The sequence below is a fragment of the Canis lupus genome, chromosome 11 (genome assembly GCF_003254725.2).
Source record: "Canis lupus dingo isolate Sandy chromosome 11, ASM325472v2, whole genome shotgun sequence".
Taxonomy (NCBI): Eukaryota; Metazoa; Chordata; class Mammalia; order Carnivora; family Canidae; genus Canis; species Canis lupus.
In genome coordinates this window covers 63690488-63708108 of record NC_064253.1, presented here as the reverse complement: position 1 = coordinate 63708108, position 17621 = coordinate 63690488, and the positions used below count along the sequence as shown (strand labels likewise).

Genomic DNA, 17621 nt, shown 5'->3' with positions numbered 1-17621 from the left:
GGCTTGCCCCTGGGGGTATCTTATCCTTTCCTGTGATTAGTTGCTTCTGGCCCATTCAAATCTCTTGCCCCAAGTTTTCCATCAACTTTGTCTTTTACTTCCAGTGACCTCCAGGCTATTTTCACCATCCTTTCACCATAATTTCTCCCCTTATTATTTCACCCCGTATTATTTCTAAACTAAATATATTCCCTTTTCTTCCATGTCTCCTCTCGTTTAGGGCTTTTCCATGCTCTTGAGACACTGCCAGTCTTTCTCCCTCAGGTTTAAAACCTGAAGCTTGGCTACTTTCTCTTTTTCCCCCATCTCCTTTATTCAGTTACTGTTCAGATATTTTGTTTCCTCTGGGCTCTCTCCCTTCCTTTCCATCTTTTTGATACCATTTTAATCTGTATCTTTATTGTCAGAGATCACATGGTAGGTTCACATTCTTGAGTGAAAGCTGCTGGTCAGGATGACAAAGGAGGTTTGACAGTCTGGGGAGCCACTGTGTCACCCAGTTCATGTGTCTGAACCCTAGTAAATGAATCTCTAGGTTTTGGAGCTTGGCTTTCCTCTTACCATGTATCTCTTGGGATGCTTTGGAAAAGCTCGGTGTACAGTGTCCCCTTTGCTGCCATAGCCTCTGATATTTTAATGACAGGTTTTCCTTCTCTCATGAGTATATGACCATACTTCCCCTGTGCCCCACAGAACTCTGTTTTTTATCATTTTACGATGCCTTTGGAATAACTTGAGGTTTGCTGCTTTTGAGCTCTGCGCAGTTCCTAATTTCTCCTCCTTACATAATACTGCCTTAATCTTCCAACTGAAAACCAAAGCTGAAGCACCTGACATTGCAGATTTTCATGTACTTCATTCCTATTAATCACCAACTGTGTGGGTCTGTTTTTACCCCTTTTGTATTTTCCTCTGATTTTACTTGGGAAATAATAAGACTTTTTTTTTTTTTTTTCATAAATTCTCTCCCAATGACCTGCATTTTTTTTGATAACATTGATATAAGGTGCTTTGTAGGCTAGGTTGCAGAGCTGAAGGAATGTTGGAAAATTTGTTAATAAGAGAAGATCCACGAAATGCAAATTATATTATCCTGCACTTGTTCTTCCCAAAGGGGAGGCATGGTGACAGCCTGTATTTCTTAGAATTTAACTATGTCCTCAGAAATAATATAGTCATACTTAAATTTTTTCCCACTTATTTTGGCAGCAAAATATGTGCTTCGGAAGTGAAAAGTTGATGAATTATTTCAGTGAATAGGCTATTTTAAGGTGTTTTATTTCAGTTATTTTTTTCATCAGAGAAATTTAGTAAACATGTAGCCAGAGCCCTGGAAATAACTGATTTTTCTGAATCACAACGTGATGCTGTGTTTATTTACTTTCCCTTTTATCTTTGGGCATTCTAGAGGGGTGTTTGATGCTTCCCTCAAAATGGCTGGCTTCTACGGACTGTACACTTGGCTGACTCATACTATATTTGGCATCAATATTGTCTTCATACCATCAGGTAACAGTAGTATCATAACTTCCACTGTCCTCTGTTTAAGGAAAATTAAGCCATTTTACGTACATTGGGACATGCCATCCTCCTCAAGCTTAAAATACTAAATTTCGAGATCTATTCCAGATTAGGAGCAGAAGTATGATTTGTAGTGTGTATTTATGCTGTATTCCCATGAGCTAGAATGATACCCAGCACTTAGAAAGCAGTGCATAGGGATGTGTTAAATCAGCGAATGTCCTAGCATTTAGCACAACACCTAGTACATACTTGGCACTCAGTAAGGGTTTGAATTGAACTAATTGGCAGGGAGCAATGAGTTGGTCAAATAGCTCTGTCCCCTGAAGGACACCGTCCAAGGAGCAAGACGAATGTCTCTGAGAGCACACAAGCTATCGCCCTGCCTCTTCAGATCTATTCTAATAATAGGCTCATTCTGTAAGCACCAGGGTGGTTCAAAACCATTTTTCCCTTTACATTATCTTTGCTCCTCTCCTTCTACTTTTCCTTCCACTGTTTCCATGTCTCCTTGTCTTCCTGAATATATCTGCCTTCCACATTTTTCTGCTACCGCCATTTTTTCCCTTTCTTCTTTACATTCCCAGGTTCATTCATGTTCTTTCCTTCTTCTGTGTCCACTAAGCCACCCTCTGACGTGTAGGCTGCCTGCAAGCACACGGTGGTTGTTGTCTTATAACAACCTTGTGAGGCAGGCAGGGTAGATGGAATTCCTGGTATAGAGGTGAGAAATCAGAAGTTTTCCAAGGTCACATCTCTGGGTAGTGGTAGGACCAGAACTAGAATCCACATCTGCTTGACTCTTGGTCTGGAGGGGAGCCAGATGAGAGAGAGAGTGGACATCCTGCTCTGTAAGGGGATGAGCTTGAAGTCAGGTCCTTCAGCTGGCTGGACTCTTTTGGTTTTGTTTTTGTTTAAATTACATTTCTGGGGGAGGAGGGCGGGGGGTGGGAGTGATTGGGTGATGGGCACTGGGGGTTATTCTGTATGTTGGTAAATTGAACACCAATTAAAAAAATAATAAAAAAATACATTTCTGTTTTATTAGAAAGGAACAAGATGAAGAGTTTACATTCATCTCTGAGGTTTATAAACTAATTTCTAATTTGGCTTTGGACTCAGTACAAATTTTGACCAATGCTTCACAGTTACATGATAGGACTGTATATTAACCATTGATTCAAAATAACTGCGGGACACTAGAATTTTGTTGCTTAAGGAGAGATTCATGGACTAGGCATGCGCTTTAGATTTTTAGCATCAACTTTTGAGATACATACCACACCTTCATTTAACTAGCACATTCAGTTAAATGGCATTATCATGCACCTGAAATTTGAGTTTGTGTTTGTTTAATTTGTTTTGGTGTCATTGAGGAGCTAGTTGCTTAGGTTCTGCTGTTTTATTATTGTTTTAATGGAGATGTTAAGTTGCTTTTCTTTTCATCTTAGCTTTAGCAGCAATCCTGGGAGCAGTGCCCTTCCTAGGGACATACTGGGCAGCAGTACCTGCAGTTCTAGACCTGTGGCTTACACAAGGCTTAGGGTGCAAAGCCATCCTACTGTTGGTTTTTCATCTCCTGCCAACGTATTTTGTAGATACTGCCATCTATTCGGATATATCAGGGTAAGTCCACAGAACTTCTCAAGTTGCTAGTGGATCATATCCAGGGATTTATGTGGCCTTTTTTAAAAGAAGGGTTGTTTTGTTTTGTTTTGTTTTCCCTTTTGCAGATGGGAAAAGGGCAGAGGGTAGGACTTTTCAGTGAAGTAGTCTTTTGTGATCCCATTGATACAATCAAATTTTAATGTAATATAATTAATACCGTTTGCAAGGCATGCTATTTTGTTACATAAGTATTTATAATAAATGAGACCCTGCGTTAACACAAATTTTTGAATAATCTTAGTGATATTTAAGCTAGGAAAGAAATATTACTAGATGTACATAAAACATTACATTTTAAGTACAGTAATGAGTTAGTGGTTATTTTTAGAACTTATATGCCTTTGGAGAAAAACATTGAGTTGTAGGTCACATTTTCCATGTGAAACCAAATCTCATCAAGTTAATGTCTGATAAACAGAGCTCTATTTACTTAAGATATTATAGTATGGACCTAGAATGAGTACAGGTTAAATTTAGGACAGAATCTAGGCCTTGACCATATAACATAATAAATACATATCTGTTTTTATAGATTTTGAAATCTCTTAGAAATTGTATTAAATAAATTATGCCAGTTCTTATTTATTCATGTATCTAGATTCACATTGATTATTAGAATCTAGGATGTAACCAAATGCTGAAATTTCATCAGTTACTCAAATTCAGAATGTGCCTACTGAAACTATCATAATAGTTAATATATTAAATATTTTTAAGTAAAATTCATCATCACAGTAAGTGTAGACAAGGGCTAAGTTCATAGAGTACCCATTAGTTAATTTGAAAATACATACAAATTGTATGCCATCCTGTTTTCTCTCTAGTATCCTGAAATAGAAAACAAATGAAAAAAAAAAAAAAAGAAAGAAAAGAAAGAAAACAAATGATACGTAACTACTCTAAAGCCCAGAGTTCCAGAGCAGAAAGAAACAGCAACTCCATAAGCGAGCCTTAGGGAAACTTTTGTTTAAAACTTGAGAGAGGGATCCCTGGGTGGTGCAGCGGTTTGGCGCCTGCCTTTGGCCCAGGGCGTGATCCTGGAGACCTGGGATCGAATCCCACGTCGGGCTCCCGGTGCATGGAGCCTGCTTCTCCCTCAGCCTGTGTCTCTGCCTCTCTCTCTCTCTCTGTGTGTGACTATCATAAATAAATAAAAATTTAAAAAAAATCTTTAAAAAATATATATATATAAAACTTGAGAGAGAAATTTACAGACAAAAGGACATTAAAACGTGGTTAACTAGTGCTTAACAGTTGAAATTTAGGGACGCCTGGGTGGCTCAGCGGTTAAGCATCTGCCTTTGGCTCAGGTCGTGATCCTGGAATCCTGCGTTGGGCTCCCTGCTTGGATCCTGCTTCTCCCTCTGCCTCTCTCTCTCTCTCTCTCTGTGGGCCTCTCATGAATAAATAAATAAATAAAATATATTTTTTTTTTAAGAAAAACAGTTGAAATTTAAATAGTAAGAGTAATCTTTTAAGCTTATTAAATGTTTTCATTTCTCTTTACTGTAAATTTTTTATTAAAGTTTCTAGCTAGATTTTAAGATTTATATGTGACTTTATCTTAATAATAAAATAATACCTTATTTAACCAGCATTGTTAGGAAATGAAAGATTTTGTGTAAATTGTTTTATTTTTTAATAAATGAAGCCTTTGTTTAAAAGCTTTTTTTTTTTAAGCCTTAAGCATTTTTGATAGAAATTTTTTTTTTTAATTTTTTTATTTATTTATGATAGTCACACAGAGAGAGAGAGAGGCAGAGACACAGGCAGAGGGAGAAGCAGGCTCCATGCACCGGGAGCCCAATGTGGGATTTGATCCCGGGTCTCCAGGATTGCGCCCTGGGCCAAAGGCAGGCGCCAAACCGCTGCACCACCCAGGGATCCCTTTTGATAGAAATTTTTAAAAAATGTATTATTTAGGGGAAAAGCTTGCTTACAAAGCATGTGGAATGCTTTGTGGAATACTGCCCTAAATTTTTTTTTTGGAATGAGAAAGATAGATTATGAACATAATGTATTGATTTCCTGAAGACTAGCTAACCTTGATTGTTACTTATTGAACCATTTATTGAATTATAACATAATACAGAATATTATTCCAGAGGTGTTTGCCCTTTAGTAAATTGTTCCAATCACCTCTGTCTGAAAACTGGAAGTAGAACATACCTTCTCTCCAAGTCCCTCTTGTGTCAATGGTCATTTGTTCTTGCTGTCAGTGTGCCATGCTGGTTGTCATCTATCTTACTGTTTTCCAGTTATGTAAGTGATCCTGTGGTAAGCTGGAGGGCGGTGATGACTCTCCTGTAAGATAGAAATCTTGGGCTTTGTGACAGGTAGTTTCCTCATGAGGCCTTTTGTCATTACCTGTATTTAAAAACTATTTTAGGATATTGCCCCAAGTCTAACCTGTGAAAAGCATGAGTGCTATTGTATTGCCTTATAAAAAGTGTAATTCTTTGAATTGCATGCTAAATTGTGTCTGCTTAACTGTCAGTTGATGGAAGTCCGTGTAACACATGACTTATGTAACCGGTCCTCGGCCAACACTAATCTAGGTCAGGCAGCCATGTAATGGGTATAGGATATTTATATACATTGTGACTTCACACCCTCTGTTGCTGAAACTTACAGAAAGGCAGATGTCCTATGTGTTACATAGGTAAGAAAATGCTTGCATTCAATATTACAACCACTGTTCAGTTATCTGCACTGATGTAATCTAGAGAAACTTGGTCATGCAATCAAAGGCCTGGTGTGTTAGGAGTGAAGATTGTTTTGGAGGTGTGTTTCAGATTTACTCTGAGGTTTGTGTTTGTTCAAAGCCCTGAGCTAATCTGTATGCTCTTTGTTGCAGAGGCGGGCATCCTTACTTGACAGGTTTGGCAGTGGCTGGTGGGGCCTACTACTTGGGCCTGGAAGGAGCAATCATTGGACCCATACTTCTCTGCATACTTGTGGTCGCTTCCAACATCTATAGTGCCATGCTAATGAGTCCTACAAATTCAGTGCCCACGCCAAACCAGACCCCATGGCCTGCTCAGACTCAGCGGTAAGTTAGAGCAGAAGGATCATGAACTGGGTATGAAGCTGAATTATTCCATGTCTGTAGTCTTTTTTACCTGAGTAGCCTGTCAGGATACAGGTATTTCAGTGCACATGGTCTGCTAAAGATTATAGAAAACTCTAAGTAATAGAAACCATCTGTTTGTAGATGTTTGAGTTTCAGATACCAGGAAAATTTTAAAACTAAATTGAGACAGAATTGTGCATATCATAGAAGACCAAAAATAAATAAACCATATAAAAAACCTCTTGGGGACATGGTGTACCAGATTAAAGGGGAGTCAGGACAGTCAGATGCAGTGTAGGAGTCAGCGGGAGGTCCTGAATTAGTGGTGAGGAGAATCGATAAAGAACATTTATGGAACAGTTGGAGAAATCTGAATATGGGATATATATTAAATAGTTCTTTTTTATGTGTTAAATTTCCTAGTGTTAAAAATTTAAAAAGTGTTAAATTTCCTAGGCATGATACTGATACCTTTGTTGTGTAGCAGAATATCCTTTAGGGATAAGATGTCAAGATGTCTGCAACTTATTTTCAAATAGTTCAGCCAAAACTAATAGAGGGGAAAAGTGACTATAGCAACATACTAACAATTGTGAATCTAGATGAGTGACATTTGGTTGTTAAATGTACTTAGTCTTTCAGTTTTTCTGTAGGTTTCCACTTTTCCAAAATAAAAAGTTGGGGAAAAAATTTTGGTATAGAGTTAGAACTTGTTATTTTGCAAGTACAGACAGACAATCCATAATTGCTGTCATCTGCTGTCACCAACAGTTCATAAAATAAGTTTATGTAATATAAATTATAACTAAAAAAATTTCCCTGATTGTGTCAAAATTTACAAAGCTTTTTATTGAGGTTTATCTTACATAGGCTGAGATGCACATCTTAAATATACAACTAGATGGATTTTTTCATATACACATACCCATGTAAGCATCACCTACATTAAGATAGAGTATATCCATTGCTCTAGAAGGCTTCCCCATACAGTTTTTCAGTCAGACCCCTTCTCTGCTAATGATCTGACCACTGTCACTTAGATTGGCTGTGCCTATTTTTGAACCTAAAAGAAATCCTGTAGTAAGTACTCCTGAATCAGGCCTCTTCTGCTCATGTGTGTCTGTGGCTTCCAATCACATTGGTACATGTACCAGTCATCCTTTTTTCATGCTGCCTAGAATTCCAGTACATGAATATACCAGTTTATTCATTGCAGTGTGATGGAGATTTGTGGACTTGCCAGTGTCTTCTGGGTAGACATGAGTATTTAGTTTGAGTATCTACCAAGAAGTGGGGTGGCTGGGTAGACATCGGTTTTAACTTCAGTGGATACTACTTGTTAAACAGTTTTTCTTTGTGGTTATGCCACTAATCACATGGTAACAACAGGTAAGATGGACCTTTAACAATTAAAAAGTAAGAAATCGGGGATCCCTGGGTGGCTCAGCGGTTCGACGCCTGCCTTTGGCCCAGGGCGTGATCCTGGAGTCCCGGGATCGAGTCCTGCGTCGGGCTCCCGGCATGGAGCCTGCTTCTCCCTCTGCCTGTGTCTGCCTCGGCATGGAGCCTGCTTCTCCCTCTGCCTGTGTCTGCCTCTCTCTCTCTCTCTCTATCATGAATAAATAAATAAAATCTTAAAAAAAAACAATTAAAAAGTAAGAAATCTTAACTTTTCAGAGACTCTACTACCTTGTCCTTATTTTTCTCCATTGGAAAATAATTTTTCCTGCATTGGGTCTTCTAGCATAATGAATTATTAACGAGTTGATACTGAAAATGTATTTACTGAAACAATTTTATGTTTTTCTTAAAAATTCTTTAGAAACATTCTGCTTATTTTGTGTAAAGTTTTGTATTTTCTGAAGAAAGATGTTCTTTAACTCAGAATAGGTCAGATATAGTTCCAGAGTTAGACCCAGTTGATTAGAGGGCCATTTTAGCTAATGCAAGGCACTTACTGGATGGCAGGGAAAAATCCGTTTCCTTAAAAAGAATAAAAAGAGAGGTACTTGGGTAGTTTTAACAAAAGCGTCACCATTTTGAAGGTGGTGACACTATGGTATCTGTTTCTGCCTTTCTGTGGGTACCTAAGAAACCAGTGAACAGTAACTTGAAAGAATAGAGAGCCCATGATAACTGGATACCCTACTCCTTGGGTATCCATACAAGAAACCAAAAGAAAATTGGTTGATCAATATTTTGCTGTTATTTTAGAAAAAAGCTTTTAATGATTCCAAGTTAGAAAAGTAGGAATTGGTTTTTAAGGTGAGACAAAAGAAACTGAATTCTTACAAAGGCAAGTGACTCTTTTCCCCCCCTTCTCCCTTCTGAAGGTAGAATGTGGGACGCTTGGGTGGCTCAGTATCTGCCTTTGGCTCACTTCGTGATCCCTGGGTCCTGGGATAGAGTCCCACATAAGGCTCCCTGACTCCTGCAGGGAGCCTGCTTCTCCTTCTGCCTGTGTCTCTGCCTCTCTTTCTCTGTCTCTCATGAATAAATAAAATCTTTATTAAAAAAAAAAAGAAGGTAGAATGTTATTAATTAGGTGGTATGGGTGTTAAAGATATAATGTGAAGGGGGATCCCTGGGTGGCTCAGGAGTTTGGCGCCTATCTTTAATCCTGGAGTCCCGGGATCGAGTCCTGCGTCGGGCTCCCTGCATGGAGCCTGCCTCTGTCTCTGCCTCTCTCTCTCTCCCTCTATGTCTATCATGAATAAATAAATAAAATCTTAAAAATATATATATAATGTGAAGGCTTTTATAGTCTTCATCTTTTTTTTTCCTTAGAGGTTATGTATGCATGTTGTTGAAAGAGTCAAAAATTTCTGCAAAGCTTGTGAGAACTTGTGTGAGATCCTTTGCCTTTCCTCTGTCTTTCCTTTTCCCCTCTGAGAGGAACCACTTTTTTAAGTTTTTTTTTTTTTTTTTTTTTTAGAGAGAGAGAGAGGGAGAGAGGGAGAACGAGCAGGGCAGGGGTAGAGGGAGATGGAGAAGCAGACTCCCTGCTGGAACCTGACACAGGGCTGGATCCCAGAACCCTGAGATCATGACCTGAGCCATAGTCAGATGCTTAACTGACTGATCCACCCAGGTGCCCCTGAGAGGAACCACTTTTTGACTCTCATTTGATTTTTTATCTCCATTTCTTGAAATGGCATGTTTATTTCTTGTTTTTGTTTTTTTGTTTTTTTTTTCATGAATAGGCATTATCTATTAGAAATCACCTTTTACTACCCAACCCCCACTATTAAACTGCGATAATTGGTCTGATCCGTATTTGGCACTTAAATTATTATGACTACATAAATAACGTTCCTATTTGAGCCTTCTTGTATATTCTGTATGTCTTTACTTCATACCACTTTTTGGTTTCCTTTGAGTTACACCATTTTTTTGTTGGCTTTGTTTTCTGAGTACTTATAGTTAGCCTCAAGCTGTGTGCCAGGTGTTTACATCTCCTCTTGCTCAGTATGCTCAGTTGTATCAGCTATACCACAAGTTTTACCTTCCTGATGAAGTCTCTAGAGTCTTCTGCTCCAGTGGATGCTGGCTGCCCCTTTTCCTGCTGTTCAGCTATCAACTGTGATTCCCTCAGCTCTCCCCTGTGTTGGGATTCTTACTTCCTTTACGATTCCCCATTTCATTTTCTTTTTTGATTTATTATTCCCTTTTTGTTGGAGCGCAGCCTCCTATAGATTTTTGGGAAAGAATGTGTGGGGAGTGAATTTTGGGAGGATGGTCCTGTCTGGAGAGGTTTTTCCTAAAGTCATACATAGTAGCTTGCCTGGGTAGAGAATTTTATGTTGGAAATGTTTACCTTTAGACTTTATTTCTTCGTTGTCTTCTGGCCTCCACGGTGGTTAAAAGTCTGAAGCTGTTTTAATTCCTGAGTCTTTGTAATTTAACTGTTTGAAACCCTACATGATCTTCTGTTTTACTTCTTCTTTTGTTGTTCTGATTGATATTTGGTAATACCTTTATTTTTTATTTTTTTTTAATTTTTTTAAATTTTTTATTTATTTATGATAGTCAGAGAGAGAGAGAGGCGCAGAGACACAGGCAGAGGGAGAAGCAGGCTCCATGCACCGGGAGCCCGATGTGGGATTCGATCCCGGGTCTCCAGGATCGCGCCCTGGGCCAAAGGCAGGCGCCAAACCGCTGCGCCACCCAGGGATCCCCTGGTAATACCTTTAAAACTGGAAACTTACGTTCTGCAGATCTAAACTTTTTCTTGAATTATTTCATTTATGATTTCCTTCTCATCCTTTCAGAAACTTATTTTGATGTTAAGTCTCATACACTGGTCATCTCATTTTCTTATCTCTGCCGTTTTTCTATTACTGATGTTTTGCCTTTGTTTTCTGGATGACTTCTTCAATTTTATTTTCCAGCCCCTCCATAGAAATTTCCATTTTTATCACATTTTGAAAAATCTGGTTTATTGAGGTATTATTTACATTAATAAAATTACCTTTTTCGCATTCAGGTAGTTACTAGTTTTCTGTGATGCATGACAAATTACCACTTAGTGGCTTTAAAACAACATGCATTTTTTCTTTCAAAGTTTCTGGGGGTCGGGAGTCCAGGCACAGTTTAGCTGGATCTTCTGCTTAAGGTCTGACAAGACTGCAGTCAAGGTGTCAGCTGGAGCTGAGGTTTCCTCTGTGGCTCGGCTTCTAAGCTTGCCTTTATTAGCAGGATTCAGTGTCTTGTGGTTATAGAACTGAGGCTGGCAGCTCCTAGAGGTTGCCTCTCTCTCCATAGGCAGTTTCATAACATGGCTGTTTGCTTCTTCAGGGCCAACAACAGAGAGCATTTTTCTGATTTGTGTTTCTGACTACTCAGACCTCTTTTAAAAAGGCTTGTTTGATTAGGCTTGGCCTACCCAGTGTGCTCTCGTTTTGATTAAAGTCAACTGATTTGATTAAAGTCAATTAGCCTTAATTACATCTGTAGAATCCCTTCACCTTTGCCATATTAACACAACATAATCAGAGTTTCATGTATTTTTGGCTGTTGGTTCCTAGTAAGAGACATTCAGTCAGGAGCTATGGGTGGGTTATTACGTGGGTTATTATTACATAATCTAGCAGAGCCATTGTCTTGTGCAATCCTTGATGTTAGCATTTTTTGGTTCCCCCTTTGGACTGCTAAGCTCCTCAGAGAAAGATCTTCCTAATCTCCTGCCTAGGGGTTGGTGGCCCAGGTGCTGGCAGAAATTCTGGGAGCCAAGAGAGGGAAAGGGACAGGCATCATTCAAAATGGAAGCATTCATGCAGTCTCCCAGTGTCAGTGTGCAGTCGCGCCCTTATCTCTGCCTGTTGTCCCTTACTCCAGAGACTTTTTGTTTTACCTTCTCTCGTGGGGAAAAAACTCTTAATTTTCTGCTGATGACAGGGGCAGCTGTGTGGCCAGGTGGAGGTGGGTGAAGATGCTGAGCAGTGGAGTTGTACTGCCTTTTTTTTATTTTTTAAGATTTTATTTATTTATTCATGAGAGACACAGAGAGAGGCAGAGACACAGGCAGAGGGAGAAGGGGGCCCCATGTAGGGAGTCTGACATGGGACTCAATACCCAGCCCCCAGGATCACACCCTGGGCCAAAGGTGGCGCTAAACTACTGAGCCACCCAGGCTGCCCTGTACTGCCTTTTAAGTAGACTTTAAAGCAGTCTTTTTGCATTTAGCCCCACCTTCACCCCACTTCCAGGGTTTACTTGATATCACCAATTCCTGAACCTCATGGGGGATTTTACTGAAGAAATCAAATTGTTTCCTGGCTTTTTCTACTACTGGCCTAGGATCAGCTTTTTAGGGTAGGCAGGGTCAGAGTGGTTGCTCCACCTGCCTTCCACCTTCTCATAGTTTATGGCTCTTGCCTCTTATGTTCTCCACTTGCCCCCCGGCTCCACCCCCACCTTTTGAGTTTATGCCTTTAAAAAAAAATACTTTCAGTGGCTTTTTTTAAAAAAAAATTTTATTTATTCATGAGAGACAGAGAGAGGCAGAGATATAGGCAGAGGGAAAAGCAGGCTGTCTGTGGGGAACATGATGTAGGATTCGATCCCAGGACCCTGGGATCACGAACTGAGCCAAAGACATCAGATGCTCAACCATTGAGCCACCCAGGTGTCCTGGTCATCTTCGTCTTTTTTTTTTTTTTAATGGGTGGATTCTATTTTTTTTTTTTAAGATTTTATTTATTTATTCATAGAGACAGAGAGAGAGAGGCAGAGACACAGGCAGAGGGAGAAGCAGGCATCATATAGAGAGCCTGACGTAGGACTCGATCTAGGGTCTCCAGGATCACGCCCTAGGCTGCAGGCAGCGCTAAACCGCTGTGCCACCAGGGCTGCCCTGGTCATCTTAGTCTTCTGATTCATCTCCCACCCTCTGCTTTTATAATTCTCTAGTCCCTTCTCCACACTGCAGCTGACATGTTCTTTTCAAAATGCAAGCATATCTGATCGTGATACTGTCTCACCAAGAAGTGGCCCCTATTGGTTTTACGAGGAAGATTAAAATCCGTGCAGGACCCTACATGATCTAATCCTGAAACATATCCTCTTACTAACTGAGCTGCTGTCATAATGGTTTTCTGAGGGCCTCAGACCTACCAGGCTTGCTGCAGTGTGATACTAGGGGGTGGGTGGTTGCATTTCACGAGGCAGACATACCTTCTATGTGCAGATGCAGGCACTGGTAGCCAAAAGTACACATTTGTAAGACTGTGTGTACTACCATCTATCTGCATAGGGATGAGCAGCTGTCCACCTAAGGAAAACGATTATCACTGTTGATAGTGCTGTTTGCAGTCTGATGGGGGTGAATATCGTGGACACAGCAGAGCATAAAGCTACCAACTCTTTTGGCCTCGACTGAGTAACCCAAGTGTACCATTTCCTCTGTTCTCTTTCAACACTGGGGCTGTCTGGAAGGTGTGGGGAAGGGCTGGGACTCTCCAGCAGTCCTGTATCTCAGAGTACTTTCTTGACTTTTGGATAGGATATTCAGACTTGATTTGATGTCTTATTTCACTTATGCCAAAAACTGAGCTCAGCAAAACCTGCAAGGAGCAAGTAGTAATATATCCCAGGGACTCCTCCAGGAATGTTGTTCTCTGTATTAAAGTTCTCCTGTATCCTCTGTCACCTCTTGACAGTACCAAGAGGGACAATTCAGCGTGGTCTTTCACGAGGAGTTATCAGGAGCTGATTGCTGTTTTTAGAAGCGTGCTTTTAACCAGACTGTGAATGTCTCTCATAATTTAATGCCCAAAGTTGAAAGTGCGTGTTTTGTTATAAAAGAAATTGTCTAGTAATTAAGCTAAGGTTTCACACACACACACACACCAAAAAAAAACGTATTTTTTTTGTCTTTGCAAAATGAGATATGACGGTTTTCTCTAAAAAGCATCACCACTGCTGCAGACCTTTAAATTTTTTTTAATTTTTATTTATTTATGATAGTCACAGAGAGAGAGAGAGAGAGAGAGAGAGAGAGAGAGAGGCAGAGACATAGGCAGAGGGAGAAGTAGGCTCCATGCACCGGGAGCCCAACGTGGGATTCGATCCCTGGTCTCCGATCCCTGGTCTCCAGGATTGTGCCCTGGGCCAAAGGCAGGCACTAAACTGCTGCGCCACCCAGGTATCCCCTGCTGCAGACCTTTAGATTAACCTTCAGAATTTCAGCCAGAGTGTACTCCCCGTCATGCCAGTTTGGACTAATGAGGGAGAGGAGAGAGAGGTGAAGGTGGGACGGGAGCTGGGTTCTGCTCTCCCTCTGTTCACTGCTGCTGCTTCTCTGCTTCTGTCTCTTGAAAACTTCCTGAATCCTCTCATTCCTCTGTATTTCCAGTGGTATAACCCAGTGCTGGGGCTATTTGGACAGCCTCTTCACTGGTCCCTTCCTCTGCCCTTTGCCCCTCCAAGCTGTGCTCTGTAGTGCAGCCTCTCTGGTTTTTCTGAAGCAAGTAGAAGTCCGTGTGCTGTTAAAATTCCCACAGTGGCTTCCCATGCCCTTCAGGATAGGCTGGGAACTTGAAGTCAGTCCACCAGACTTCACACCTGCTTTCTGTCTACATCTGCAGACTCCCCTCTCTCTCTCTCCCTCTCTCTCTGCTGTCTGGCTTGTGTTTTATTTTCTAGCCATATGGAACTTGTTTTAGTTTCCTGAAGTTATTGTCATCTTTGCATATGTTTCCCTCTTTATAAAGAATACCACACCCTTCCCAGGCAAGGCTGGTACTGTGGCCTGTCCACAAAGTACTCTTCTTCTCAGAAGCATTGCCAGAACTCTCTGGGCCAGGGAAGATGTGCCTAGTGTGTGGTCCCCTGTGCCACAGCATCTTCCACTTTTCATCTGTTTACCACTCTTTTACCATTCCTAGCATGGTGTCTGGCACATAGAAAATGCTCAGCAAACACTTAGTGAATTGATAGATTAGTAAAACCAAGAATGGATCAGATGATAAAGATTTTTGCAATATTACCTTGAGGCTGATAAGAGAGGATGGGACATAGTAAACTGCAGGCTTAGAGCTGTATTCCAAATATGCTGGAAAGGAAGGGATATGCATAATAGTGATGACATGTGCCCTGTCGCAAGATTTGGTACCTGTGTGCTAGGTGAGGGTTTAGGGAATACACATTCAGCTATGCCAAGCCCAGTAAGTTAAATTAGTTAAAGCCTTTTATTTGTAAACGTCCAAAGTTTATTCCGTATCTCTAGGAGGCAAGGAGTCAACAACTCTTGAGTTGTTAAATCGGAAAAAGTTGGGCAGCCCAGGTGGCTCAGCGGTTTGGCGCCGCCTTCAGCCCAGGGCGTGATCCTGGGGGCCCGGGATTGAGTCCCGTGTCGGGCTCCCTGCATGGAGCCTGCTTCTCTCTCTGCCTGTGTCTCTGCCTCTCTCTCTCCTCTCTGTGTATTCTCATGAATAAATAAATAAAATCTTAAAAAAAAAGTTTAAACATTTACATAAATGAATTTTTAAAAATCTTACAGAAAACTTTTGGGGAAGAAGATTAAGAATTCAAGGAGCTGGGATTGTAAATGAGAAATCACATGGCACAATTCCCATGGCCATTAAAGGAACTGTGAAATACTCCGAGCAGTCTGTCCCTCTAACCTCATGTGGTTCCTGTTCTGCATTTCTTGCTCTGAAATGAGAAATTCTATCACTGTAGTTCTTAGCATAATAATTCCTTAGGGTTTACAAAAGAATACTATATTTATGACTGAGGTAGGACATACACAATTTCTAGAAATACTGTCAATGCAGTATTATCCCTTTGTTTCTTCCTAATCTAGAGAGTTCAAGTTTTATGAGCCCTGCTGATTAGTTAGTTCAGTGTTTCTCCACGAGGACTGAAATAAATTATTTCTGTATCACTAGGTTAGGAAGTTTGTTTTCTAGGAGATAGACTTTTAAGATCAGTGTTAATTCTGGGGCGCCAGTGTGGCTCAGTTAGTTGAGCATCTGACTCTTGGTTTCAACTCATCTCGGGTCATGATTTTGGGATCCTGTGATTAAGCCCCGTGTGGGGCTTTGTACTCAGCAGGGAGTCTGCTTCAGCATTTTCTTCCTCTCCCTCGCACCACCCCCTGCGCACACAGTCATTCTCTCCAAAATAAATAAATTAAAATCTTAAAAAAAAAATTAAAAAGATCAGTGTGTTCTTTCTGTAGGCTTCTACACCCGCCCCCTGTCGCTGTCCCCCTCCCCCTTCCACACACACACTCACATACCCCGCCATCACCACTCTAAACATCTAGAAAAGGTAGACTGTTGAGTTGGAAAACTGTTAGTAACTGTTTTCTCAGCTTGATTCACTTTGTTTTCTTTTTTTCTGGGTCCTTTTGGAGGCTTTCTTGGCCTGGGGGCAGAATTGAATAGTAGGTATGAATTTCAAGGTGACAGCTAATCTTACTTGTCAACAGAGAGCAGTCACCAGGCCAACCACAGTCTTAATCTCATTTCATGCATCTCTGCCCCAAGGCAGAAGTTTTCATTCATAATTTAGAGAAATTGAATAGAGATCCCAACTTGCAAGTATCTTAGAAATGTGAAAAGATTTCAAAGGATGAATTTAAAAACCTGTTGTGTATTGGATAATGCTTAATATCAGCCAGTTTTTGGTTACTGGTTTTAAAGATTTTCCACGGCTTCTCACAGCTCATAGCCAACTTTGTACACAAACGAAGGAACACAAATTTAGGTGAGACTATGAAAAATAGATAAATAAGTAGACAGCTAGGGCAATGGTTTGGGGGCGTGGGGGCATGATTTTTGCTTCCCTCAGGAGATATTTGGCAATGTCTGGAGACTTTCTGATTGTTACAGCTCCAGCAATTGGAGGCAGGGATGCTGCCAAACATCTTATAATGCACAAAAATGTTGATGGTGCTGCTGTTCAGAAACCCTGACTTGATGTACAGATAGATGGTAACACATATAAGTCCTGTGTGTATATACATCTTCCTTTTCTTTTCTTTTTTTAAATCTTCCTTTGGGAGGATTTCTTTCAGAGTGTAAAAATATTTAAGGAAACAAAATTCACTCCAATTCTCTTGCCTATCAGCATATATTCACCATGGTAGGTTTGGCCATGTTCACACGTACACCCTTTCAAAACAATAGGAAGGGTATCCATTCTTCAGAGCTGTTTTTTTGGAAGTAGAGCTGTGCTAGTTGGAGGCATGCGTCAGAGGTACAGAGGCAGCCTTGAGATAAAGCAGTGTCCTTGAACGTAATCTCTTCTCTAACATTGTACCTGTGCTCTTTTGATTCTGAAGTACTTCTGACATTGTGCTAAAGGTTTAGTCTTTAATTTGCCTGTGCTTCACCCCGCTAAACCTGCCTAATAGTGTTACATGAAAATTGAGAAGACAAAGGAATAAGGCAAAAAGGGGTAAGAGAGGTGGCATGAGTGTGGAATTGCACCTGAAGGACAGATTATTTGCTTTCTGAATTTTTAGATGATTTGTACTCGGTGACAACTTTTTGTCACCTTTTTGTTTCTGTAACTGAGTTGTTTTCTGAATTTTTGGAATACTTTCCTTATATTCTTCTTTAGGCCTAGTTGTAATGAAAAAGTTGAGTAATCGGTTTATAGTAACCAATACGTGATTATAGGTATGCAAATAAAATGGGCTTTTTTTTTAAGATTTTATTTATTTATTCATGAGAGACACACACACAGAGAAAGGCAGAGACACAGGCAGAGGGAGAAGCAGGCTCCATGCAGGGAGCCTGATGTGGGACTAGATCCTGGGTTTCCAGGATCTCGCCCTGGGCTGAAGGTGGTGCTAAACCGCTGAGCCATCTGGGCTGCCCTAAAATGGGCTTTATTTGACTGATAA

The 17621-nt window shown here is 40.5% G+C and overlaps 1 protein-coding gene and 1 long non-coding RNA gene across 6 annotated transcripts in view; one reads left to right on the top strand and one right to left on the bottom strand.

Moving 5' to 3' along the window:
• The window catches only part of LOC112650514 (uncharacterized), a 48060-nt gene extending 42318 nt beyond the window's left edge, over nucleotides 1-5742 (bottom strand). For both annotated transcript variants that reach the window (XR_003130247.3, XR_003130246.3), the window contains exons 1-2: nucleotides 5599-5742; nucleotides 5359-5493 (exon numbers count right to left, since the gene is read on the bottom strand). This is a non-coding gene — a long non-coding RNA (uncharacterized LOC112650514). The remainder of the gene's footprint in view (nucleotides 1-5358; nucleotides 5494-5598) is intronic.
• The window catches only part of TMEM245 (transmembrane protein 245), a 102256-nt gene that overhangs the window by 78732 nt on the left and 5903 nt on the right, over nucleotides 1-17621 (top strand). For 2 of the 4 annotated variants that reach the window (XM_025433270.2, XM_025433269.2), the window contains 3 exons: nucleotides 1409-1509; nucleotides 2973-3147; nucleotides 6047-6241. In XM_025433270.2, the coding sequence (XP_025289055.1) occupies nucleotides 1409-1509; nucleotides 2973-3147; nucleotides 6047-6241 (471 nt within the window). Of the gene's footprint in view, nucleotides 1-1408; nucleotides 1510-2972; nucleotides 3148-6046; nucleotides 6242-17621 lie in introns of those variants that run through there. The other 2 variants (XM_049116357.1, XM_049116359.1) reach the window with 2 other exon arrangements.